The 27120-nt window shown below is 42.8% G+C and overlaps 1 protein-coding gene across 1 annotated transcript in view; it reads left to right on the top strand.

Moving 5' to 3' along the window:
- Positions 1–1806: 1806 nt before the first annotated feature.
- The window catches only part of LOC128411078 (calpain-8-like), a 40132-nt gene continuing 14818 nt past the window's right edge, over positions 1807–27120 (top strand). Inside the window, exons 1-14 of the mRNA XM_053383066.1 lie at positions 1807–2113; positions 7575–7644; positions 8574–8692; positions 9073–9206; positions 9425–9593; positions 10468–10551; positions 11910–11995; positions 15871–15945; positions 16957–17117; positions 19714–19889; positions 20666–20677; positions 23717–23928; positions 25227–25263; positions 25671–25736. Coding sequence (XP_053239041.1) covers positions 1877–2113; positions 7575–7644; positions 8574–8692; positions 9073–9206; positions 9425–9593; positions 10468–10551; positions 11910–11995; positions 15871–15945; positions 16957–17117; positions 19714–19889; positions 20666–20677; positions 23717–23928; positions 25227–25263; positions 25671–25736 — 1638 coding nt within the window. The 5' untranslated portion in view covers positions 1807–1876. The remainder of the gene's footprint in view (positions 2114–7574; positions 7645–8573; positions 8693–9072; positions 9207–9424; positions 9594–10467; positions 10552–11909; positions 11996–15870; positions 15946–16956; positions 17118–19713; positions 19890–20665; positions 20678–23716; positions 23929–25226; positions 25264–25670; positions 25737–27120) is intronic.

A 27120-nucleotide genomic window follows, 5' to 3' on the forward strand; every position in this document is an offset into this window, starting at 1 on the left:
AGCTAGGATTCCTCCAAACCAGTGTTTCATTTTTGCAGGTACATTTAGTGGTGGATTTATACTGGACTGTCCATTCATCACCATTTTATTAGTTGTTCTGCAATGCTTCCCCAATTACGAGGTGGAGGGGCATGTTTGTGCTAGAGTGCATCAAAAGCATGATGAGTGTGTGTTTGTGTGTGTGTGTGTTTGTGTGTGCGCGCGCACACACACACACACACACACACATTTGTATTATGGAAAGTTAGAGGATTTAAGTAGCAAACTACAGGTTATGCACTGATTGAAAATGAAGCAGCCTGTCTGCCCTGAATCTTACAGGCACAAACAGCATTGCAAGCTGGATTGTGTATACCATCATGAGCACAAATCAGCATGCATGCACAATAAAAAGGATATATGGAGGGGTCCTTGTTGTCCAACATTGGGTGGGTCACAGGTGCCCCATCTCTGCTGAGTAAGTCCCATTAAACTCAATGTACAGGATGGCACTGTATGGAATTAAGTCACTAAGATCCTTCCCCCAACCACCACCATCAACAAGGCCACCACAACATCTTCTTGCAACTGCCACTTTCATCAGTCTCTGGGCTGCTCAAAGGGAGAGCAGATTTTCCCCAGAAGGCTGCTCTGTCTACTGAAGGCCCCATGCATGCTTTTAAAGAAATCTGGACTTTCTTTTCTTTTCTTTTTTTAAAGGTAAAGGTCCATTTGCAATTGAGTGCCCATACCAAAGACCTTGTTTTGAGAGCACTTCCTTCGAAAACTGAGGTTTGGGGCTTTGATAGTTCTATTGTTCTGTGTGTTGTATAACTGGCAACGGTAGCAATTCAACAAATTGCAGGGAAAAGCTAATTGTGTGAATCATTTCTCAAGAGCATTATAGGATCATAATGCCAAGGTTGACTGTCTGAGAATTCAATTTCACAGACTTATTTCCTGCTTTTAACTTCAATCGTTAAGTGTGTTTTCCTCACAACACAGGATTTAGTTGAAGGTGAGTCTGAACAAGGTACATTTGGGTGTTTCAACAAGAGACTCAGCCTTCGCAGGTAATTTGCTTCTCTCTGAGATGCAGTCCTGGAGATAAATATCCCAAGTGTGAAGGAGCACTTTCTATGGGCTGTCCTGAATCGTCCAGCAAACTTTACTCCCCTTCACCTTGTTTGGTTTGTTCCCCTACCTGCAAAAGTCTCGGTTCTCCTATAAAGGTAAAAGTAAAGGGACCCCTGACCATTAGGTCCAGTCGTGGCCGACTCTGGGGTTGTGGCGCTCATCTCGCTTTACTGGCCGAGGGAGCCGGCGTACAGCTTCCGGGTCATGCGGCCAGCATGACTAAGCCGCTTCTGGCCAAACAGAGCAGCACATGGAAATGCCGTTTACCTTCCCGCTGGAGCGGTACCTATTTATCTACTTGCACTTTGATGTGCTTTCGAACTGCTAGGTTGGCTGGAGCAGGGACCGAGCAACGGGAGCTCACCCCGTCACGGGGATTCAAACCGCCGACTTTCTGATCAGCAAGTCCTAGGCTCTGTGGTTTAACCTACAGCGCCACCCGCGTCCCTTCCGGTTCTCCTATACACATCTTAAAATTCAACAGCTGACTAGAAAGCTAGTATCTTCTCCTCATATAATTGGAGGATACTGAATAAATGCTACAGCCACTGGAATATTCTCTTTCTCTGCCTTTCGCTTCCATCGTCCTGACCCTTTCCCTCTTGTGTACATATTTACCTTTGAATGTTTCCTCCTTCTTCGAGGGTGTTGCACGGCGTAATGTGCTTGCTCATTCCACCCTCACCTGGCCACACTTTCCACCTTGCATTTAGGCTTTAAGACCTGCTGTGTCCTTCTGCCTTGCACAGAGGCCAGAGCTATGGCAAACGTGGCGATTAAATTGGCCAGGGAGAAGGAAGCCCTGAAAGGCCTGGGCTCCAACCAGAATGCCGTGAAATACTTAAAACAGGATTTTGAAGCTCTGAAGAGGCAGTGCTTACAGTCTGGCACTCTCTTCAAAGACGAGGAATTCCCCGCCTGCCCTTCTGTTCTTGGCTACAGGGATCTGGGGCCTTATTCACCCAAAACTCAGGGCATTATCTGGAAACGACCTCCGGTAAGATTTTTACATTGTGTTCATAATCAGTCAGGTTCAGATAACATTTCATTCATCCAAGTGTCATCTTCAGACTCACAAGGATTGTAATAGTATGCAAAAAAGCAAAGGTACCGGCCCGCAAGAAGAAATCCAAATTATTATATAGTCATTTTACTTTGAACCCTAGATAGAGTTTGTTTTAATGTTTCTCTAGTGGCCATCACCTTGATCTTGCAGATGTAAACAAGAATAGAAATGCTGAAGTTTCTTCTCCAATGGTTTGTCCTTTCGGGACTGATAAGGTTGTCAACCAGAGCATCTAAAATCAGGGATGCTTTTGGAGTGGCAATATCTGGATTAAGGGACATTTAACATATTGCATGGAAATATAGTGGGTGAAAATTAGAGCCATTTATTATGTTCTTGAGATTGTGGTGGTCTGGAATAAGGGACATCTGGCAACATTCAGTGTTGAGAATGCCTGGAAACATATTCTTTGGGGATTTCCTTCTGCCAATTTCTGAGGTTTTAATAAGCTTAAACTTCGCTGTGCTATTAGAGATACTGTTTCAAAGGCACATTGATGGCACATTAACTGTCAAAACGGGGAGGGAAAACCTTTCTGTGTCTGTATCATTTTTGCAGGTTTTTAGATGTAATTCCATTCTGCTCTGTTTCTGCATTAGTCTTCAAATCCTCTGAAAATACTGTTTAAATATGTATTTAATGCATTTCCCCCTTGTTAAATTAGTATTTTCTCTCAAAATATTTATCCCCATTTTCTTTCAAAACATGTATTTAGACTGCAATCCTTTACCTACTTTATTGAGAGTAAGTCCCATTGAACTCAGTGAGGCATCTTTCTGAGTGGTCTTATCATCTTGTCCCGCTGATTTCTCCCACCGCCAGGGAAAGCCATACATAAGCACTCAGAGCAAATGACAATCGGGTTTTTTTGTGGATTGCCATTTGTTAAAGAGCTGGTTTTCCCTGGGAAAGGAGTGGCGCGAGGGGAAACAGCTCAGACCCAAACTTTCTAGGCATGGGATAAGCTTAAGTGTGGACAAGGCCTGTATCACAACTACTGAGAACTGCACCCCAGCATTGGGAGGAATGCAAAATCTGGTGGACAGCAAAGTTCTGATCCCATTAGTCCACGAGCTGCAGATCAGGCCATTTTGTTTGCGCATTTGCAAGACCGCATACTATTCCTATTTCAAAGCCAAATTGCAAAATAAATGAAAGTAGCTTAAAAACCAAACTCTCTTTAATAATACAGTGGTACCTCGGGTTACATACGCTTCAGGTTACATACGCTTCAGGTTACAGACTCCGCTAACCCAGAAATAGTGCTTCAGATTAAGAACTTTGCTTCAGGATGAGAACAGAAATCGTGCTCTGGCGGCGCAGCAGCAGCAGGAGGCCCCATTAGCTAAAGTGGTGCTTCGGTTAAGAACAGTTTCAGGTTAAGTACGGACCTCCGGAACGAATTAAGTACTTAACCTGAGGTACCACTGTAGTTACCTTTTTTTTTTTTTGCCAAGTACATCCCCCCCCAATGTTCTTTTCAATCGCTTTCCTTTGACTTCAATTTCATTGTCTTTTCCTTCTCTTGACTCTCTCGCACAGTTTCGTAGATCACATAACCATAGGAAGCTGCCTTTTACTGAGTCAGACCATCGATCCATCTTGCTCAGTATATACTAACTGGCAGTACTACATTTCAGATGAAGGAGAGTCACTGTTCTTCCTGGACCAATGCTGAGAATTGGGCCTGGGAACTTGTGTATGCAAAGCCGCTGAGCCCTTCTTCTAAGTTTCTTTATGTGTGCATGGCTATGTGAAATGTGATGAGGTCTGGCTGAAAGCCACTCCTAAACTTCTCTTTCGTTTTGGAAGCATTTTCAGATAGTGCAGAGGTCTCTTGTCAACAGCAGGGTGGATGGAATGGGGTGTGTGTCTTCAGTTGCCTTCATAAAGTTTACTGTTCAGTGAAATTGCATATGCAGTTTTTACTACATTTTTTAATGAAACAATCAAGGAACAAACACCTCCTTAGAAAGGCTTTTACTCTGCAGGCACTTTAGAAAGATTTGAATGCAATGTGAATGAAGAACAGAACAATAAAAAACATGCGACTGTTTCTCAGGAAAGCAGTTGCAGCTTATTTTCAGTATTGTTGTGTGCCTCCCCAATCTCTGAGCTGTATGGGGTTCCAAGCATTTATCCAGGCTTCGTGATTCTTTCTGGAAATGAGGCACAGTGGAAATGGGGGTGTCTTTGTGATACATAGGTTATTTACACATATATACAACCTGAGCCTACGATGGAGGGGTTCATGACATGAACACCCCAAGACGGTCTTGTTTCTCTCATAGCTGCAGCCTTGCAGATGATGCTGACCACTGGGCTATTATCAGCGTAATCAGTATTCTAATGCTGGTTCTTACTGTGTTATGTTGTATTTTAACTACAGTGGTACCTCAGATTACATACACTTCGGGTTACATACGCTTCAGGTTACAGACTCCGCTAACCCAGAAATAGTGCTTCAGGTTAAGAACTTTGTTTCAGGATAAGAACAGAAATTGGGCTCCAGCAGCATGGCAGCAGCAGGAGGCCCCATTAGCTAAAGTGGTGCTTCATGTTAAGAACAGTTTCAGGTTAAGAATGGACCTCCGGAACGAATTAAGTACTTAACCCAAGGTACCACTGTACTATTGTTCTTAACTGCTTTGTTCTTACTACTTTGTATTTTATAACAATTTTTTTTTAATCGCAAGCTGCCTTGAATCCCAACTTGGGATATAAACGGGAAATAAATTGTAAAAACAATTAAAGATATCTCAAAGCAGCTACAGATTTTTTTTTTTTAAAAAACCACATTCTTTCACCCAGAAATCTTGGGTACCATACGAATAGTATAAAGCAGTGCTGATATTTTGACAATTCTGGGTGGCATTATGATTATTATTACTGTATTGGCCCAAATATAAGCCGCACCCGCAAATAAGCCACACCTTTAAAATTTGGCGGCTTGGGGGAGGCTTCGGAGCTGCAGATGGGACGGGCACCATTGCCCCACAATCCTGGGCTGCTCTTTGGGGTAGGGGAGCCGCATCGCTTTGCCGGTGGCCTCCCCACCTTTACCCCTTCATTCCGGCGGCTTGGGGGAGATTTGGGAATGGTGGGTGGGCTGGCCGCCGTTACCCTGTGCTTCTGGGCTGCTTCCTCAGGTGTAAGGTCATGAATATAAGCCACACTTTAACTTTTCATGATTGGAATTTGGAAAAAAGAACTGCGGCTTATATTCGGGCCAATGCAGTGGTACCTCAGGTTACATACGCTTCAGGTTACAGACTCCGCTAACCCAGTAATAGGTTTATATATAATAAATATATATAAATATATATTTATTATTTGGGATGAAGCATGCAAACCACCCCAGACTTCTCCTTTTGTCTGGATAATTCTACAGTGGTACCTCGGGTTACAGACGCTTCGGGTTACAGACTCCGCTAACCCAGAAATAGTACCTCAGGTTAAGAACTTTGCTTCAGGATGAGAACAGAAATTGTGCTCCGGCAGCAGGAGGCCCCATTAGCTAAAGTGGTGCTTCAGGTTAAAAACAGTTTCAGGTTAAGAACAGACCTCCGGAATGAATTAAGTTCTTAACCCGAGGTATCACTGTACAGTATTATTAAAATTTATGTACCACCCTTCATCCGAAGATCACAGGCCGGTTTACAGCATAAAGATACAAAATGAAAACACAAAATACCTCTCATAATAATAACAGCTACTCATCTCAAGATCTGATAGAGAGTCTTCCAGTTACGGCTACGTGGGAAATGAAAACTTGTCTCTCAAAAGCTGTGACACCTTGGCTTCTCTCCATTCCCAGAACAATCTACCACCTGCAGTCTTTCACCTACATTTAGAACACCATGCCATATGCCTGGATCAAGAGCAGGTTTCTTTCTTTTCCTTTTAACAAACTCCTTTGGAGTGTCTGTGTGGATTTGACAGGAATTTCAACAGGCTGTTCGTGTTTGATTTTAGACCTGCTGCTTTATATCTGCTCCTAAACATTTAGGTTTTTATGCAGCTTTTAGTGGTGCTGTTGGTAGTTTGTTCAATGGATTGCATTTTTATCGATTGTTTTGTGTTTTTAATTTTGTATATTGCTTCAAACTATTCCAAAAAAGAGAATAGTGATGGTGACAGTCCTGGGAGCGAGGACTTTCAGAATTGTAGTGCAGAGAAATAGTCATTATTTTGCTTACAGAAAGGTAGCCGTGTTGGTCTGCCATAGTCAAAACAAAAATTTTTTTTCCTTCCAGTAGCACCTTAAAGACCAACTAAGTTAGTTCTTGGTATGAGCTTTCGTGTGCATGCACACTTCTTCATTATTTTGCAACACTGCTGAGGATTCCAAATTTCAGTTTGGATATCATTCTTAGAATAAGTCAGAATGGCACATCGAAAGAAACATGTTCATGAGCCCTTTGTTTCTTAGAAAGTAAAATAATGAGAACTTATGCACCTGCCTACAATTATGTGAACTATTATGCTGAATAGACAAAGAATGCAAGCTTATGCATGTTTCCTCAAATGTAATACCCACTGTGTACAGTGGAGCTGACTCCTAGGTAAGTATGCATAGAATTGCAATTTTAAGAATGTGTGCTGACTATTTTTTTTAACCTCAACAAATCAACCAGAGCTTAATTTTTCAATTATCTTGATGTTTTAAGCGGTGTCATCAATGATGCTCTGGTCTTTTTGTTAGAGTGGCTCAGCTGAATTCCTGATCTGGAACTTACGTAGAAATAAATGAGCTTTCCACCCCAATAATGAATCTGAAAGCATTACTGCAGAACAGTCTTAAAACTAGTTACAATTAAACATTACAAAGTAAGAAAGTAACACATTGCACTCAAGTAGCAAGCAATCAGTTCAGTCCAAGAACTTCTGTCTTTGAATCCAGATTCCATTAGGTTGGAAGCTCCTTCTCCCAACCAACATGCTATAGAAGCCAACTTCTAGGGGCTGTGGGGACTTCAGCCCCCACAATAAAATATTTGAGGGGTCCAGGCCCCCACAAAGTTAATGTGCATTCCCATTCAAATAGTGTGTGTGTGTGTGTGTGTCATGTGATCACTTATGGAGGGCGGGGCTTACCTGGGCCCTCACAATATTTTATTCCAGTTGGTACCCCTGCAACACGCTGATTAGGTAGGTTCACATATAAATGCAAAACCAGAATGGAATTTCTCCCCCAATCTTAGCAGAGGTAATTGTGATAACCATTTAGTGCATTTGAGCAGCACTGAATTTGTAGGAAGAGCTCAGTTTCAGTGGAAATCTGCAGGTGACGAAGATGCTAAAACATCACAAGTTAGGAATCATCTTTGGTACAGGATTTTGAGAAATGGTGTGCATGCAAATGTAATATTTAATTCATTTTTGTTTTCAGGAGCTGGTCCCCAACCCTCAGTTCATTGTGGGAGGAGCCACTCGTACAGATATTTGTCAAGGGGAACTGGGTAAGTAACTGAATAGCACTCCCTCTCGTGGTCTTCTGGGGTGTTTGGGGAAGCAGGGAACCATCACAAACACCAAACCATACATGTTTTAATTAGATGTAAAAAGGTGAGTGCAAAGAAGAAACTCCAGATAAGTTAAGCAAATAAATATCAAAGAAGCAATATGAATCCCGGATGTAAAACATGTCACTTGAACCCGAACTTTATTGCTTCTTTTGCACATGCCCCCCAATGACTAGTCTAGGAAGCTGAGGCAGGTTTCACCCTCATTTTCATCTTCTGTGTCAGGTTTTTTCTTTTTTCATTCATTTAAAACTAGCATGCCCTGTCTAATTTAGAGGAATAAGAGACAGGCTGTCTCTAAGGGTTTCTTTCATTAAACTTTGTCTCTTTGTCAATAACAAAAATTAGTGGAAATATCAGCCTGGCAACTCTCAAGAGAACTTGAAATACTCAGGATGCTTTCCATATATTGTACAAACAACCTGCTTTTTATTATTATTATAATAAAAAAAACCAGAACACACCAGGAAAAGAAAAGCTTAGCCTTAAAAGCTTTGCCTTAAATGCAGAATCACATCCATAATCTTTCAGAATAACATGGTTTAAAGTGGATCTTCAAAGGCTGTTTGCATCTGTACACATAGGTTAATACTTCTGCTAAAGCTTTCAAATGACAAGGGCCCTTTTTAAAAACATTATTTTACAGAGCATGGCATTTAAAATAAGTTTAAATTTCTATATCCTTGCCACATGTACTTGTTGAATGCCTTAAAGTGTAACAAATCAGCAAGCCCATTTGAAACACAGGGCAAGTTCCTTATGGCGGTGACAGAAATGAGACATTTCCATAATTTGACAGCAACGAAAATATTAATAGGTTCATATGCTACAATGTCCAATTCTCCCATTGAATCTGATTCTTCCAGGAGACTGCTGGCTTTTGGCAGCTATCGCATCTCTCACATTGGATCAAGAAATTTTAAGCCGAGTTGTTCCCAAAGATCAGAGCTTCCAGAAGAACTACGCTGGGATTTTTCACTTCCAGGTATCTCTTCCATATTATTTATAGAGTAGGAGACACTTAAGCAAAAGTAGTCAACAATGTAAAACCAGGATCATGTCCAGGAAAAAGCAGAAGGACTTTGCCCATCATGTGTTTGCATACTTTTCTGTGTGTATAGTATAGGCAAGATATAAACCAAGCAGAAACTGTTTCTTCTCTCCAACCTCAGCCAGATATTCCAGCTCTCTGTATGACTTCACTCAGCAAACTTAAAAGTTATTTGTACAAGAAAAGATAAAGCATTGTGTAAAAAGTGGTTAGCTATGCCTCTTGATTTTATATGTTGAATCCAGCTTGAAGTGCCTTTGATGGCCTGATATTCAATACGTGAGCTTTCCCTCTCCCCCCCTTTCTTTTGTCAGTTCTGGCAGTACGGAGAGTGGGTGGACGTTGTTGTGGATGACCGGCTCCCCACCAAAAATGGGCAGCTCCTTTTCCTGCACTCTGAAGAAGGCAGTGAGTTCTGGAGTGCCTTGTTGGAGAAGGCCTATGCCAAGTAAGCAAATGATTCTTAGATTTTGCTCAATGGAGGCAGCTGTCATGAGGCCTATCAGTCACAGTCTACTTTCTGCACAGTGCCTAATGCTACCAGTGAATTTTTCACTGGGTGAATTTTGATTGGAGAGCCGCATTTTAAAATTTAGAGGAGTGCAAAGTTTCAAAAACACTTAGAGAAGTGTGGATAGACAAATTTCTTCACCATCCATACTGCAGGCTGAATGGCTCATATGAGGCTCTCGCTGGAGGATCTACTGTAGAAGGTTTTGAAGATTTCACTGGTGGCATCTCTGAATCGTATGATCTGAGAAAAGCTCCATCCGACCTGTATCAAATCATCCAGAAGGCCCTGCAAGCCGGTTCACTGCTGGGTTGCTCAATTGATGTGAGTTACTGGCATCATCATCATCATCATCATCATCATCATTGTTTTTCTGTGCTCCAACCTATTTGTAGTGAAACGACAGAACACTAGCAGCAGATATTTGTGTTAGGAAGATCTGCATGAACTTGGCATGAACAGCAATTGTCCCACTTTAGGGAAGCAGCATCAAGTCCTACAGCTAGAAAAATGCACTTGGTGTTTTGACAAAGGTTGCATCCACACTTGGTCTTTAGTCAGGGGTTTGGAAAACAAGTCCCATCAGGAGAGAATGTTTAGCATGCAGATGACTGATGGGTTCACATAGAAGAGGACAAAGACTTGTCCTCTCTGTTTCTGGGGCTGGTGAGGGGGCAGCAGTCAGAACTAGATCTAAAGAGTTTAAGTTATAGGATGGTAGAGCCTGGCTGAATATGAGAAGAAATCTATCAATGGAAACAGAAGTTTGATTATGGAACCAATTATCTAAAGGGACAGTGGGTTTTCCCTCGCTGGAAGCATTCAAGCAAAGGCCAGACAGACATCTGTTGTAGATGTTCCAGCATGTATATTTGATTTCCTGCACTGAGCAGGAAGTGGGACTAGATAGCCTACAAGCCCCCTTACAACTCTATGATTCAGAAGGAGCTCACCAGGTGGAGTCAGTGTGCTAGCTTCCTGGCTGGTGGGTTGGCGTTGCTTACTGGGAAAGGCAAATGCACTAGTGGGGCAGGTGTGTTTGCACCGTGCAAACCTCCACAGCTCCTTGCCCCTCCTGGTAAGCAGCAGAGACCCACCTCCTGGGAAGTTAGCAAAGTAGCTCTGCCCCACCCCAGGGAATCACTTCTAGGATTTTAAAGCACCGTGTTGTGTTTTTACAATAATTTTATTGCCCTAGATAACCAGTGCAGCTGAAACAGAAGCAATCACAAGTCTGAAGTTGGTCAAAGGTCATGCTTACTCTGTTACTGGAGCGGAAGAGGTAAAAATATAGTGTGTGTGTGTGTGTGTGTGTGTGTGTGTGTGTGTCTGGCTCTGTGTGTGAGCTTTAACAAACTGAACTGTCATGAAATTAATACTGTTGCACAGCACCCCAAGTGTCTGAGCAGTGCAAGGTTCCAGGGTATTTGTTTCCTTTTGGAAAATGAGGCACAGTGGAGACTGAGGTATCTTTATGATATATGGTTTATTTACACATATATACAACCTGAGTCTATGATGGAGGAGTTCACTCCAAGGTCTTGCTCCTTCCACACCAGCTATGGCTCTCTGTCTGCCTGCAGCTTTTATCCGGCTTCTGGCTCATATAACTCCTCACTCTAACCTCTCTAAGCTCTGGGTTTATCTTCTAACTAACTCTGAGTAGAGTCTTAATTGCTCATCCCCCAGGCTATAACCTCATGAGGAATTTAGCTTTGCTTAATTAGCTTTCAACACTTGTTGATTCCAGGGGATTAGCATTGTCTAGCACACAGCTGAAGCCACACACAGATTCGGCTTAATCTGGCACCCAAATCTTAACATGCCAATAACTGATTAATTCTAACCTTTGGTTGATCTGGAGGTTATAGTGGTCTGGCACTCACAAACTCCTAACAATACTAAAGTGCACTCCTTTTAACCCTCCCTCTAAAAAACTTACAGCACACTTTAATACTGAAGTTTGCAAAGCAGTTTCAAAAACATAACATAACATAACAATAAAACCCATAACTTATCTGTAGAAATGCAATGAAGGAGAAAAACCAGCATTTTAGGGCAGATGTTTTGGACAAAAGTTCCATCCACCCAGTGGATGAGCTGGCTACATTTAAGAACAGCCAGTTAATGTAACAGGTTCCTGGGGACTGTGTGGAAGTCCCTGGAGGTTTTTCAGAAAATTTGTGTTGGGGAAAACTTGCTGTTTCAGGGATTGTACAACGTGTCCCATAAAATCCAATTCATGAGCTCTTGAGTTTTGTGGTAGCACTAAGAAACTTGCCATAGGCTGCGGCTTTTGCTCGCATTGCTTTTGTTCTTAATGAACTTATTCATTTATTTATTATATTTAAATACCACCTTTTCCTCCAAGTCACTTAAGCTGGTGCACATGGATCTCCTCCCTCTCCCGATTTTATCCTCACAACAACCCTGTGAGGCAGGTGGGGCTGAGAGGTGATGACTGTGAGCTTCAGGGGCTGAGGGGGGATTTTAACCTTTGTCTCTAAGGTCCCACACTCTAACCATTACACTACACTGACTCTCACAGGATGTTTTCTAAACAGGACTGTCATCTAACAGGACGGCAACACTGAGGGGGATTATAAAGTCCTGATGTTCTGTTTGTGGTGCTTCCCACAGGTTAACTACCGTGGCCGTCCGGAGAAATTAGTCAGGTTGAGAAATCCATGGGGCGAAGTGGAGTGGACTGGGGCCTGGAGTGATAAGTATATTATTATCATCAGTATATATCAGTATTCACTGTTGCTATCAGTACACAAATTTATGCAGTTGATTCTGTTTCCCCCATTTGCATTATGCATCCTTTGCACTGAATGGGGTAGAATAATGTAAATACAATGTAACTTGTCTAATTTTGCCACAGCAGACAGTGAGATGAATAATGTATTTTGGGCAGAAGATGAACTGCAGCAGAATGGAAACAGCGCCGGTTGGGACAAACACAGGACTGCAATGCTTTCTTACATCCTTAGTCCTGGGTCATCTTCAGATTGTCACACCCCCACCCCACACCCAATGCTTGTATAGTAACTCCTGAAATGCCATTTATTCATCTACTTCAGTGATGGGGTATCTGTGGCTGTCCAGATCTTGTTGGATTCAAAGCCCCATCAGTCCCAGACATCATGGCTAGTTCTCCTAGATGATAGGAGTTTGGGTCTGGACGGCCACAAGTTCCCTATCCTTTATTTTTATTTTTTTTGAATATGTATCCCACCCTTCTCTAAGGAGTTCAGGAGATTATCCCATGTTAGTTCCATAGCAGCTCCATGAGGTAAGTTAGAATGAGATATGGTGGTTGATCCAAAGTCACTCAGAGGGCTTCAAGGCAGGAATTCGAACCCAAGTCTCCTTAGCACAATTACCACACACTAGCTGAATACTGTCCTCCACCTGTAAGACTCACACGTTCTATAAGCAGGACATTGACAAACTGGAACGTGTCCAGAGGAGGGCAACCAAAATGGTCAAAGGCCTGGAAACGATGCCTTATGAGGAACGGCTAAGGGAGCTGGGCATGTTTAGCCTGGAGAAGAGGAGGTTAAGGGGTGATATGATAGCCATGTTCAAATATATAAAAGGATGTCACATAGAGGAGGGAGAAAGGTTGTTTTCTGCTGCTCCAGAGAAGCGGACACGGAGCAATGGATCCAAACTACAAGAAAGAAGATTCCACCTAAACATTAGGAAGAACTTCCTGACAGTAAGAGCTGTTTGACAGTGGAATTTGCTGCCAAGGAGTGTGGTGGAGTCTCCTTCTTTGGAGGTCTTTAAGCAGAGGCTTGACAACCATATGTCAGGAGTGCTCTGATGGTGTTTCCTGCTTGGCAGGGGGTTGGACTCGATGGCCCTTGTGGTCTCTTCCAACTCTATGATTCTATGATTCTATGATTCTATGATTCTATGATTCTAAGCATTTGTAGTGTGGGCATCTGACTGGGAAGATGTTCGTGTTGATTTTTTGAACATTGCCCTGGAAATGAGATGGGAAAAAAGGAGCCATCAATCTCTTTTACATTGTCACTGGCTCTGCCGTATAACATATGAAGTTCCTCTAAAATTACATCTGGCAAAGTTAATATATCAAATGACAGCCGAAAGGAAGAAAGTAATATTAATAAGTTAGGAGGGCTATCTATTAACTCACACCCATGGCTTTTCATGCCTGGATAGTAGAGCAGAAACATATAGGAAAAAGAGTATTTCTAAGAGGATTCTTAAGCCCGGCTGAACATGGGGCTGAGCTAGACACAATGGCTAACTGCACCTTTGCATTTTATGCGCATACTGAAATAAATGTAAGCACCAGGTAAAGGGTGGGTGGGTGGGGGCTGATAATTATCAAGATTATTGGAAGAGTTTAACCCTTGCAGTGATCCCAATGAAATTGCTCCCCTGGAGCCACTTGTGTTGAGATGTCATCCTATTTTGTATTCTAAAAAATCTGCACATTAAATGCAGTTCTATACATGTGCAATTCTATATATGTATACTCAGAAGTTAGCCCCATTGAATTCAATAGGGCTTTCTTCCTGGTAGGCATATACAGTATAGGATTGCACTCTTAACACCATATGCTTATTTAATTGAATGACTGATTGATTGATTTGTATACTGCTCTTGCTCCCGTCTTCCATCGTTACGAAATATTTCATACCACCATTAAAAATCTAAACACACAAAAAAAAGAACAAGGCAGGGAGGGGGGAGGAGAAGCCAGAGCACGTTGTTAAACTGCGGAACTCCCTGCCACAGGAGGCCTAGATGGCTTCAGCAGAAGGGCAGACAAATTTGTGGAGGTGGCTCTCGATGGCTCCTGGGCAGGATGGCTCCGCTCTGCCCTCCCCAGTCGCAGGCAGAAACACTTTGAATCCCGGTTGCTGGAAACCCCAGGAGGAGAGAGGGTTGCTCTTGCACTCGGATCCCACTTGGGGGTTTCCCATCATGGGTGTCTGGGAGAACAGGATGCTAGCCAAGATGGGCCATTGGCCAGATCCTGTAGGCTCTCCTTAGGCTGCCTTTTCTTTTCAAAATTATTTTTATTAAAAGTTTTCCAACAAAATTTACCATAATCAATACTAAATAAAAACAAAATAAAAACACACACACACAAAAATCTAAACACAAACTTCCAGAGCTGCAGTCTTAGCATTTCCATCTGTTGGGTCCCTGGGGACTTAACTCCCAAAGGCCTGGGCAGATCAATAGGTCTTTAACCGGCATCTAAGGGCCAGCAGCGAGCAAGAGAAGACTTATTTCCCCAGGGAGAGAGTTCCAGAGGTCAGCTCACCTGGCAAAGAAACAGTTGCTACTCTGAAACAGAATTAACTGTACATTAAACCATCTCTGGAAGTTTCTTTTTATTATTTACAGAAATTTAAAATGTTTTCATTTGAGAGGCATGTGATCAGGATCTCCCTGGAGCAGTGGAGATTCCAATAATATTTCTTTTCTTTTCAGCAGAGCGCTCCTTGCATCCCCAGAGTAAATAAGGAATTGTTTCTGCTTTATCCCCAACTCCAGATTTAATTTACTACTGTATCTCATGAATAATGCCATATCAGTAGTTAAATAATCCTATAAAAAACAGCCAAACAGCAGGCACATAAACAAGGATTAGATTTCAGGTATTAAACTCACATCAAAAAGGGCTCAGTTTTAAAAATAAATCGTACAATAAAAATGATTTAAGTCAGAAATTATAAAACGTTTAACACTTCTTTTCTATCACTTTATGTGACTTTTAATCCAGCAGCGTGGAACCTGTGGTTCTCTAGATGTTGTGAGATTCTAACTCCCATCAGCTCCAGCCAGCATGGTCGATGGCGAGGACCGATGGGAGTTGTAGCCAGTGTTTTTTCCCTGGCAGTCTTCTTTCTTCTTTGGCGATCACTTGTAGCCGAGTAAGATTGTCTTCCATAAACACAGTTTTAACAGTGAGTCAGTAAGTGACTGTGGAGGCTGATTCTGCATCCATAGGTGCTTCCACAGTGGGGACATAGGTTTCTGCGCAGGAGTTGATCACGATGTGGATTTGCCAAGCATGCCTTCCTCTTAGCGTGTTTCTCCCTTTTGTCCTGAGTTTGAGTGTCTTCAAAGCCCAGAACACCTTTGGTAAAAGTTGTTCTCCACTTGGAGCGCTCTCAGGCCAGTGTTTCCCAGTTGTTGGTATTTATACTACATTTTATTTATATTTGCCTTGAGAGAGTCTTTAAACCTCTCTTGTTGACCACCAGCATTACGCTTTCCATTTTCTGGCAGTACTCACTGGAACGCAGTACTGGCACCCCCCCCTCTCCCGCAGCTGTGATGGGCCCTGTCCAGCCTTCACATGGCTGCAATGGGCCCTGTCTGGCCTTCTTGCAGCCATGGCAGCCCTCCCAGCCTCCTCTGGTTGTGTGACGTCATGCGTGCGCACCCCCGCCTCCGAGTTGGGCAGAACCGAGCGCCTGTAGTGGTGGCACCCTTGAGGTCCCTCAGGGCTCAGAGATAGGAATGTGTCCGTACACATATGCAACTATTTCATGCTTAATTTGTAGTGGCAAAATGTTTGGTTTGTAATGCTCTCCTATCCCTGCAGTGCTCCACAATGGAATTATATTGACCCCAAGCAGAAAGCAGCTCTGGATAAGCAGGCAGATGATGGTGAATTTTGGTAAGAACCTTTCAATCAATAGCAGAATGTAGATAAACATGCTGCAGTGCATGGGTGACACTAGATGTGGTGTTAAATGCATCACTTGGGCTGTGTCATTTGCCTTCTAAATGCTAACAGCGGATGAAGGAAGGCCAGATTTTTGTCAGGACTTTGGCACATAAGGAGAGAGGTTTTCATGTTTTCCCTCCTTGCATAGTCCTGATGAAAATCTCCCCCTTGCAATAATAATTTATAATAATAATAATTTATTATTTATCCCCTGCCCATTTGGCTGGGCTTCCCCAGCCACTCTGGGCGGCTTCCAACAAAATATTAAAATACCGTAATACATCAATGATGCCTTGCGGCTACAATTGGTTAATAGCAGTTGTGGTGGTGAAGATTTTTGTTGGACTTGCATCGGGGGGAGAAAGGGATGAACACCCACAACACACTCCTGGCAAAAAACCTCATAGGAGCATAAGAAGCTGAGTCAGACAACTGCAGCTTAGCGGTAAAATAAAAACACTCTGCATGTGTTCAGAGACTGCTATGCAGCATCTTCCTTCCCTGGCAGCAGAAATATATGTATGGAGTAGACCAGGCTATTAGGCTGCTGTTCTTTACAGTCATTTGGCAGTGCAGTTGGCTCTTCTCTGTCATGACAACTGTTGGTAAGAGAGGGATTTTTATCATTTATTGCCCTGAGATCCCCAGCAACTTGGACCTGGCCCTTGAAATGTAATGTGGGAAGCGGTTCCCAGTGTGGGAATGGCAAGTCCTAGACTCTAATTTGGTATGAGCTAAGGATAGCATGACTGACTGGACACAAGGAGACTAATCACTGAGAATTTGTAGGCCTTCCATTATTGATGGGGATTCCTAGAAGTTTCAGAGCTTTGTAACGCCAAATAACTCCCTCGTGCTATTGCTGCCTGCCGTCTCGGTAGAAGATAAATCAATGGCAAGTGGATAATGGCTTTGTTCCAGACTCACTAAGCACTCTCGTATGCTCTGCTCCTATGGCAGGATGTCCTTCTCAGATTTTCAAAGGAACTTCACAAGGCTTGAGATCTGCAACTTGACTCCTGACACCCTGACAAGCAACCATGTCCACAAATGGGGTATGACTTTGTTCAACGGAAACTGGAGACGGGGCTCCACAGCCGGTGGGTGCCAAAATTACCCAGGTAATGTCACCGTGGAGAAGCCAATAACTAGCCATAGCTATTGTTGACAGGGGAAGCTTTTATACTGTAGGACTGCCTGCAGGTTATTTCAGTGGTCTCACTATTTGAGCCATGGGGGCAATTGTAGATCGGGCTCTTTCCCAAGTGCCTGTTGGAAGTGCAACAGCAGGGATCGTTCAGTTTGAAACTTAAGAGTTATTTCTGTTGTTGGTGAGTCAGCTAACCGAGGTGATGGTGGTGGAGGAGGTGTTGCGTAGCAACCAGGCAGATTGGCATGATCTCTAGTGAGGTAGCACCTGCTGTGTAGTTCTGAGGGAGTTTTCCTCTGTATGTTTAGTTGTATGTCTCCCTGCTATGTACAAGGCCTGATGGGAGAAAGACAAAAGCTCCCTGATCTTGTCATCTCAAATTATACACTGTTTTCGTTCAGTTTCCCTCAGCAAAATGCTGTCAGGGTTTCTTGCATTATGGCGGATATAGGTTAGATTCAAACCGAGCTGTGATGCATGATGCGCACATTTCCATCTGGTCAAAGTACAAGAGGTGGGACATTGCTGCTGTGCCGTCCTACATTCTGTGGCAGTGCGGCTGTTTGCGAAGATTGGGATGGAGCATGGCAGAGCATCTGCAAGGGTGGGGGCTGCACCCAGCTGGTGGCAGGCACACCTGTACCTGCCACTGCTGACTTCCTGCTCCCCACTGCTCACTGCCGCTCTGCTCCACTCCATCCTAGTCCTGCTGAGATCCAATATTGCTGCTGCTGGGAAAACAGCATGGCAGGCACATCAAAATTCAAGTGTTAAACTCTGCTTTGCAGTGTTCATGTTAGTATTTTCATTGCTTTTCATTTTTGTTTTCATACATTACTGTTGTGTGTGTGTGTGTGTGTGTGTGTGTGTGTGTTTTAAGTTCTAGTTATACATCTCATTCATTTTTCAGTATGGCACTGAAACTGTGATAAAAAGGACCAAACTGCAATATTTACCATAAAATTGCATATATTAATAGTCTAGAAATAACTGTTTTGTTTTTATGTGTCGAATGCTAAATTAATTCCTAAACCCATTGCTGTTTGGGGCTCCAGCCTGAATATGTAATTAAAACGAATAGCAGTATGGCGTGCGTTAATTAAGCATTTTAAAAAATGTCTTCAAGTGGGAAAACATTTTTCTGCAGAATTAAAAAAACACGTGATTTTACTTGTAAGAGCCATTCCTTGGTAGGTTCAGTGCTGTAATCTGGGTATAATAATGAAAGCATTCAAACTCAAACATTACAGATCATGAACAGTTGTTTGAATAGAAGTGATGCCACATTTCACTGTGGGCTGGTGTCAGTGGAATGCCGCTTTGAAATGGTTTGGGAAAGAGCTGAAGAGAAGAGAAAAATATCAGCATGTTATAAAATCTCTCTTAACTGGGAAATTAATGGCTTCAGACATACTCAGACACCAACCATAACACAAACATGCCATAGTGGGCCTTAGGATCACCACTCCCCCACTTCACATTATTTTGAAGCTCCTTTTTCTCCTTTCATTTTTGGAAACAAAACATCTTTTTCTGTTTTGTCTAAATGCAGGAAGTGATTTGTGCAGACCATAGTTAAGAAACTGGGATATCCTGGTTTGATACCCTGTTTCGTTACCTAACAATGGTTTGCACAAACCACAGTCTTCTCCATGTGGACAAGACAGGAAACAGGTTTGTTTTAAACTGTGAGTGAAGGTTTCACCTTTCTTCCCCTCATATGTGAAGAAGGGAAGGCTGCACAATCCCAAGCCCCACCACGGTGTGTTTTCTTATCACAACAAGGTTATGGTTTGCTGTTATGTCTGAATGCAGTCTGTTCTCATTATATCACAGGGTATGTGTCATTCCGAGTTTTTGGGTCACCAATCAAACCCAGTCATTTCTCAGTCTCAGTTATTTCTAGAGACGCTGAGGTTTTAGAGAAGAAAGTGAGAAAGAAAGGTGGCCACCTTAAAAAGTGGGAGTGAAAGAGACCCAGGATGCAATTTTGGGATAATTTTATTGATAGGATACATCTTCCTTAACATTTTGGTCTAAGATACGGGGAAGGGCCATAACTCATTAGAATTAAGCTTAGTACCTTTTAAGTCATTGTGTACTTAAAAGTAGTATGGGACCATGCAGAAGCATCAATGTAATGGCCTGAATATACTTGCAACTGAATAACTCATAACTGGGTTTTTTGATTTTAAAATATTCATTTTCAAGCCAAACCTGAGAGTTGTCTCTTATATGAAATGGCCCAGTAACAGTCTCCTGAGGATAAGTAACGGGTTTGTGTTAATGACTGCAGTCTCTTTGAGCTGGTCACCGCTCCCCCTAGGGAATGTCTCTTAGTAGCTTGATTCATTATAACTGCAATAAATATATAGCATACTTGGGCAGGGGTGGCGAAGGAAGCATAGAATATATAAATATAATGGGAAAGCCAGGCTGGAAGCCAAAGTACAGTTCATTCTTAAGGACAATTCCCTGCAGCTCAACCTGGTTGCATTAGCAGCAAAGAAACCCCTCTCTCGTTTCTCTGGTGATTCTTACATATATTTCTACCTTTGCCTTTATAGCAACATACTGGACCAACCCCCAGTTTAAAATTAGGCTGGATGAGCCAGATGACGACCACACAGGAAGTGGGAGTGAACCATGTTGCAGCATCCTGGTGGGCTTGATGCAGAAGAACCGTAGGAGGCAGAAGAGGATGGGGGAAGGGCTGCTCAGTATTGGCTACTCCCTTTATCAGGTATATTACTCATTGCTCCTTGATACTTTCTGCCCCGCTCCACTGTCCATCAACCTCAGACAGCATGGCCTGTGACTAGGTGAATGGGAGGTGGAGTCCATCAACAGCTGGTGTGCCATCAGTTCTCCACACCTGCCTGAGTGCCTATCAATAACAGCATTGCTTCTCTCTGTGCATTTATTCTGTGGTGCCATAAAATAGTGGTGGAACACATGCTGTGCTCAAACAAGGCTCCAGATTCAACCCACAGTAGCTGGTTGGAAATACTTCTCCTGATCTGAATAAATAGCATTCAGCTACCTGGATAGATGTATTGCCTTGTCATAAAGCAGCTTTCTGCATTCTGCAAGATTCTTCAAAGTTCCGTCCTGAAAGCTCAGCTGTGAAATAGCTTGAAAAGGCTCAAATCTTGTGAATGCAAAGCCAAGGCAGGCTGATGTACATGAATCCATCCCTGGTGGGGGAGACTAGTGCAGTGCAGAACCAGATTGTATAACAAAAATTCTCTTAAGATACTCTTAAATTGGCATTGGCCTCGGATTACCAAACCAGGCAAAAATGATTGAATGTTCAAGTTGGAGCAGAGATATTGCTGAGAAAAGTTCATCTTTGGCTGAGTGTGCAGGAAAGGATGGTCACCAGGCATAACAGACCAGCTGTTCAAATCCATTAAATATTCTTTTGGTTGACTTTTCATTCAGCTGCTTGTGAGAAATATAGAGCCACCATCTTTCATCAGGCCTTTATGTCTCTTTCCCTTTATATGTCTCTTGCAGGTGCCAAAAGAGGTATACAAACTGTGCTGGATCCTCCAAAATAAAAAGATCATCTACTGCTTCTTGAAGGCTGATGTGCCCCAAACTGACAATTGCCCTGCTGACATATGAGGGACATTTGGTTTCTAAGGGTGTATGCTGACTATTTTTGGAAGGAAGGAAAGAAAACTTTTAACTTAAGGGCTTATTTGCGGGGAAAGTGGTCCTAAGATGGCAGTTCAGAGGTCTTTAATGTGCTTTTCATCTCCCATTACATTGCTTCTTTGAAAGGAGGCTTTCCTGAATGTCAGATTTGTTGGTTCAGCACAACACACCTCAAGCATGTGTGGACTGACCACGGGGGAGGGTTATATGTAACCCAAATAATTGCTCATAAATGATTGATTGATTTAAGTTTGCTGGGCGTGGGGGGAAAAGAACACTAAAGTATAAAAACAAATAAATTGTGTGGTACAGAAATAGGGATTGGGAGAGAACTTCCACATTTTATCAGAATATTAGAAGCCAAGGTCACCCAATTAAATTGACATGTCCTAGATCCAGGATGGATAAAAGAAGTACTTCCCACAACACACTTATGATGCTTAACTGCTACAAGTGATGGCTATGAGTTTAGACCAGGCATAGGCAAACTTGGCCCGCCAGATCTTTTGGGACTACAAATCCCATCATCCCTGACCACTGGTCCTGTTAGCTAGGGATGATGGGAGTTGTAGTCCCAAAACACCTGGAGGGCTGAGTTTGCCTATGCCTGGTTTAGACGAAGAAAAGAAAAAATGAGGAGGCCTATCAGTGGCTATTAGCCATAGTGGTTGAATAGAACCTCCCCCCGCCATTTTCCCTAAGTCAGTATACCTCCAGATACCAGTTACTGGAGGCAACCCCCCCCCCCCGCAGAGGGCTATTGCTTTTATTTTCTGTGCTTATGGGCTTCTTGAGGGCACCTGGTTGGCCATTGTCAGAAACAGGATGGTAGGCTAGGTAGACATTTGGTCTGGTCCAGCAAGGAACTTTTTCCGGAGTGGTGGTTGTATAAAACCATGCATGCCACGCTGCTGCTGCTGCTGCTGCTGTGTGCATGTGTGTGTGTGTGTTTAGAAGTAGTAGTGCTTCCCCACACTTCCAGTTTGCTACTCTATTGCGCAAACCACATTGCAGGAAGAGAAGCTTAGAGTTAAGTGAGCAAGTTATGGGAAAGGTGACAGCCTCCTGCTGGAACCCAGACGCTCTAAACAAATTAAGCTGTTGCTTTCCACAACAATGCCTAAGAATCACAGCAATGCATATTGTAAAGATATTCTAGGCTATAATTCTGCATCAGACCAGCATGGGAAGTTGCACCTGATTCCAGTTGCTAATGTATGAGTGTGTTTGCTCTTTGACATTTCTAGTTAAGAGATATATGCTATCAGTAGACAATGGAGTACACCCTGTTTCAAACAAACTCCACCTTGCCTTAATGAGTCATATTTTGAAATGCAAGCTCACGCTGCAAAGGCACTGTTTAAACATTTATTGTTTTGCTTTTGTGCTTTTGTTCAATTTAAGGCACCCAATTTCCTCTTATAACTCATGCAGAGCTTTGGAGCAGATTTGTATTATCAGTTATAATATAAAGATGCTTGTATGTTGCAAGCTCGGATAGTAGATTAGCATTTGGTGGAAGGTGCAGAAGAAAATGAGCTGTGGAAAAGCTGCTTTCTTGAGATTTATACAGGCTGAAGGTACGTCTGCACTCTGTGGAAAGCACCTCATGTTTTTGATAAACTTAATATGCCAACTCATCAGTTTGTAGGGAAAATGTAGGAAGAAGATTATGGAGATGGCAAGGGGATAGCAAGAGACTGGTGAAGCAGAGATTAAATCTCATTTAGAGAGCAACTGTGTGCCACATGCTAGTTATGGCTGTCAGCAGACCCAGTTATTTGAAACACTTAACTTAGGCTGTGTGTACACCATAAATGAAAAGTGTATTTAAAGCACATAGCTTCCTTCAAAGAATCCTGGGTGTAGTTTAACCCTCATAGAGCTACAATTCCCAGCACCCTCAACAAACAACAGTTCCCAGGATTATTTGGGGGAAGCCACATGCTGTAAAGGGACGCAGGTGGCGCTGTGGGTTAAACCACAGAGCCTAGGACTTGCCGATTGGAAGGTCGGCGGTTCGAATCCCTGCGACGGGGTGAGCTCCCGTTGTTCGGTTCCTGCTCCTGCCAACCTAGCAGTTTGAAAGCACCTCAAAGTGCAAGTAGATAAATAGGTACCGCTCCGGCGGGAAGGTAAACGGCATTTCCGTGTGTTGCTCTGGTTCACCAGAAGCGGCTTAGTCATGCTGGCCACATGACCCGGAAGCTGTATGCCGGCTCCCTCGGCAATAAAGCGAGATGAGCGCCACAACCCCAGAGTCGGTCACGACTGGACCTCATGGTCAGGGGTCCCTTTACCTTTGCCTTTACATGCTGTAAATGCCCTGCTGGATCACATCAGAGACTTATCTAGTTCAGTATCCTGTTCTCACAATGGCCAGCCAGATGCCTATGGGAAGCCCATAAGCAGGACATAAACACAGCAGCAGCATCTTCCTTGTGTTCCCTGGTAACTGGCATTATGAGCCCTAAATACCTCTAGAACTTGAGGCAATATATAGTCATCCCAGTTAGTGGCCATTGATAGACTTCTCCTCCACTAATTTGTCTAATTTATTGGTTTGTTTTAGTGTTTGTTTTATGCATTTTGTGTTCTCATTTAGTATTATGTTGCAAACCACCCTGTAATTTTTGGATGAAGGGTGGTATATAAAATTTAATAATAACATAAACAAATAACAAATGAATAATCCTGTTTTGCTGTTGGCGGCCATCACAACATCCTAGCAGGTGAACCTTGGTGGCCAGCAAGGAATATGTGCAGGACAAAGTTGAGAGGAGACCCAGTATGTTGACTGGGGAAAGGTTACCTGGTTTATGCTCCCACTTGGATGGAATTGTTTCTTGTGTCCTATGTCTTGCTAGCTGTTTTATCCTGATTTTTCATTCTCACTGTTCTCACTAGCTGGGAAATCAAACCGATGTTCATCTAAGCAGAGATTTCTTCTTGACGAACCGACCTGTCGCTCGCACTGACACATATGTCAACTTGCGTGAAGTCTCAAACCGCTTCCACCTAGCTCAGGGAGAATACCTCATTGTACCTTCTACATTTGAGCCTTTCAAAGATGGAGACTTCTGCCTTAGAGTCTTCACAGAGAAAGAGGCTAAAGCTCAGTATGTATCTTTTACCCCGATGTGCTAAAAGGCATTTTCCCTTTGCACTCAGTGCATCAAAGCTGTGGTTTGGTCAGGTGTCTAATCAGGCTCATACCTCATGACCCCCCTTTTTTTTGCCCTCTAAGTTCTCATTAGGGAGTAATGACTATTCAACCATGTTCCATTATGCCTCTGCTGGCATAGTGACTGAAGTGATATAATAAAAGACAAATGAAAAGATAGTTGGGATGGATCTTGGAGTTTGGTGAAGAAAACATTCAACTTATATGCATAGACATTTTGTTTGTTTGTTTGTTTGTTTGTTTGTTTGTTTGCTACCCTTGACCATAAAGTCCAGGGTGGATTACAGCATTAAACACCACAATCATAACAACAAACAGGTTACAAGAAAAGTGGTGGTGGTGAGAACACCTCCACTCACCGATTTCCCCATTCCTTTTCAAATCCCCTTTCCTTCACCAGAACCTATTTAGCATGTTTTTCTTTGGACGACAATCAAATATTCAATTAGTTTGAAAATGTTCCTTTGATGGACCAGGGTAGAAGTTAAGTCCATGTCAGATAGAAACACCAAAAGCAAGTGTACACAATTTGGTTCCGGAGTATTAAGGTGAATGAACCATTTTGTCCCTAGTAGATAAAGGATCTTGCATGGTTACCTTAAGGCTGGGATAGCCAGTGCGGTCCCCTTCAGATATTATTAGAATTCCATGAGTCTGTGTCTAATGATAATGGATGATGGGAGTTGTAGTCCAGCAATGTCTGGAGGGTGCTATGTGGGCTAGCCCTCATCTGCTCCCATACAGACAATCTCAGGCTTTAAGGTCTGCCTCAGGCCCGCCACTCTCTATACCTTCATCTTGGATCATCAGGCAAGTAAGCATGAGTGTCAGGGCCTTCTCAGTGGTGGTACTGCACCTCTGGAGTAACCTTCCACTGGAGATGCATCGGAATATCTCTTTACTGTCTTTTTAGAGAGACACCAAAAACATTTCTGTTTCAACAGGGATTTAATGTTTGATCGTGTTACTGTTTTAAACTGTTCTTAAAACAAACAAAACTATTGTAAGATTGTTATCATTTTAAGTTGCGGCATTTTTAAGCTTTTATCTTAGTAGTTTGATTTTACTTAATTGTATTGGGTTGCAATTTATTTTAATGGGCCCATTCTAAACATGACTAAACCAAGATTCAGCACACTGAAATTTTTGATGTAAGCTATTTCTGAGTGTTTCTATGATAAGAAGAACAGGATATTTAATTATATTCTTCTTCTTCTTATTTTTTCCTCACAGGGAAATGGGTGATACTGTGGCTGCAAATCCATATGAGGTAAGCAAATCAAGTGGGGTCAAATTCACAGATTCAGCTTTGGGATACAGAGCCTTATTACTGCAAAAGCTGAGGACCTCTTTGTTGTAGCCCAGAAAGTGTTGTACGCTAAAGAAAATAGTTCTTTCTTTGTATCCATAAGGCTTAATTCACTGACTTCTTTGCACAACTCGTTTCTGGAGAAGCAAAATTCTGCACCATAAAGCCTAAGATCAATCACAATGTTTGACAAACGTAGCAGAGATGACAGACTTCTGCTTAGCAAAAGCAACCTTTTAAGTTTCTGCGCTTACTGAGCCAGCTTCTCAGGTTTCTGTTCCTTTCAGAGCTTATTTTGACTCAGGAGCCCTTTGGAGGAAGCCTCAGACCCCGGTGTAAAATGTAACATTGTTCATGATTTCTTTTAGCCTCATGTTGCAGGCAAGGACATAGACAGCGAGTTCAAGAGCCTGTTTCAAAAACTTTCTGGGGAGGTAAGAGGGTTTCTGTGCGATGATAAATATTCAGAATTAGGCAAATGCTTCAAAGATTTCCCAGTGCATTGGCTGCTTCTTTTTACTAACACAGTTGGCAGTAGACTCCTGGAGAGCTGCTTTTCTTGTTCTCAGTCTTTTTACTCCTGCACCATGTTCACCATCACTTGATGGGGGAACTGACAGAGAGGAAACTGGTCCTTTAAGCATACCCCTCCCCAGGAAAGAGGAAGGACCTGAGAGAGGTGTTCTGGGCTGAGAAGCACAAAAGGCCTTATTTGAACTTTAGACATCATTGGACCAAATTGGCCACTTGGAGCTCTCTCAGGTCCTGAAGTCTGATCTTATCTGTCCCCTGGCAACTTAATATGCTCCTGCTCAAGAACAGGACAATGAGGAAACAGTGCCTTGTAGACCCCAATTGCCTTCTTTTTAACCTATTCTACATATCAATGTGCCACAGAGGAAAATCAGGATGCGGGTCTTTTGGGGCCGCGCTCCTGCACGAGTCATGTGATTCACGGAAGAATGTGACCCTCCCCAAAAAGCCCACCTGGGTGCTCTTGTGGCACCCAGGTGACTTCCGCGATAGCACGGTTCCCCCAAAAAGGCATCTTTTGGGGCTGCGCTCTTTCAGGAGTCAAAACAGGACATCTTGGAATCCAGGCAAAAGGCAGAGGGCCTTTTTGGTAGTGGCACCTGCTCTGTGGAATGTCCTCCCAACAGATGTCAAGAAAATGAACAACTATTTGACTTTTAGAAGACATCTGAAGGCAGCCCTGTTTAGGGAAGTTTTTAATGTTTAATGTTTTATTGTGTTTTTAATATCCTGTTGAAAGCCACCCCGAGTGGCTGGGGATGCCCAGGGTATTATTATTATTATTATTATTATTATTATTATTATTATTATTATTATTATTATTATTATTATTCCAGGATGTCCCACTTAAAGTAGGACAGCTGATAGACATGATTCTAAACACTGCCCTTCAAATCCAGTAGCTGTAACGTGCATATAGGACATCACTGTGGATACCAATCTACAGTAAGCCAGGGCCTTGTCCCATTTACTTCTATGGGAGAAAGAGCCCTTCCTTGGAATGGGAGTGTGCTTATGGAGCTATTCTGACATTTGAAGAGAATAGGGTTACCAGCCCTATATACAAGGGATGCGGAACTTGTGGTCCTCCAGATGTTGCTAGATTCTGACCGCCATCAGCACCAGACAGCATGGTCACTGGCCAGCATGGTCACTGGCAATATTTGGAGTGCCACAAGTTCACCATCTCTACTATATACGATGCACCAGCTTCATTGTGTAGTTACATTCCTTATCAACAGTGTGAGCATCCCTTTGTCTTCTTAGAGCTCTGTTTTCTTCTTG

The sequence above is a fragment of the Podarcis raffonei genome, chromosome 3 (genome assembly GCF_027172205.1).
Source record: "Podarcis raffonei isolate rPodRaf1 chromosome 3, rPodRaf1.pri, whole genome shotgun sequence".
NCBI classification, from domain to species: Eukaryota; Metazoa; Chordata; class Lepidosauria; order Squamata; family Lacertidae; genus Podarcis; species Podarcis raffonei.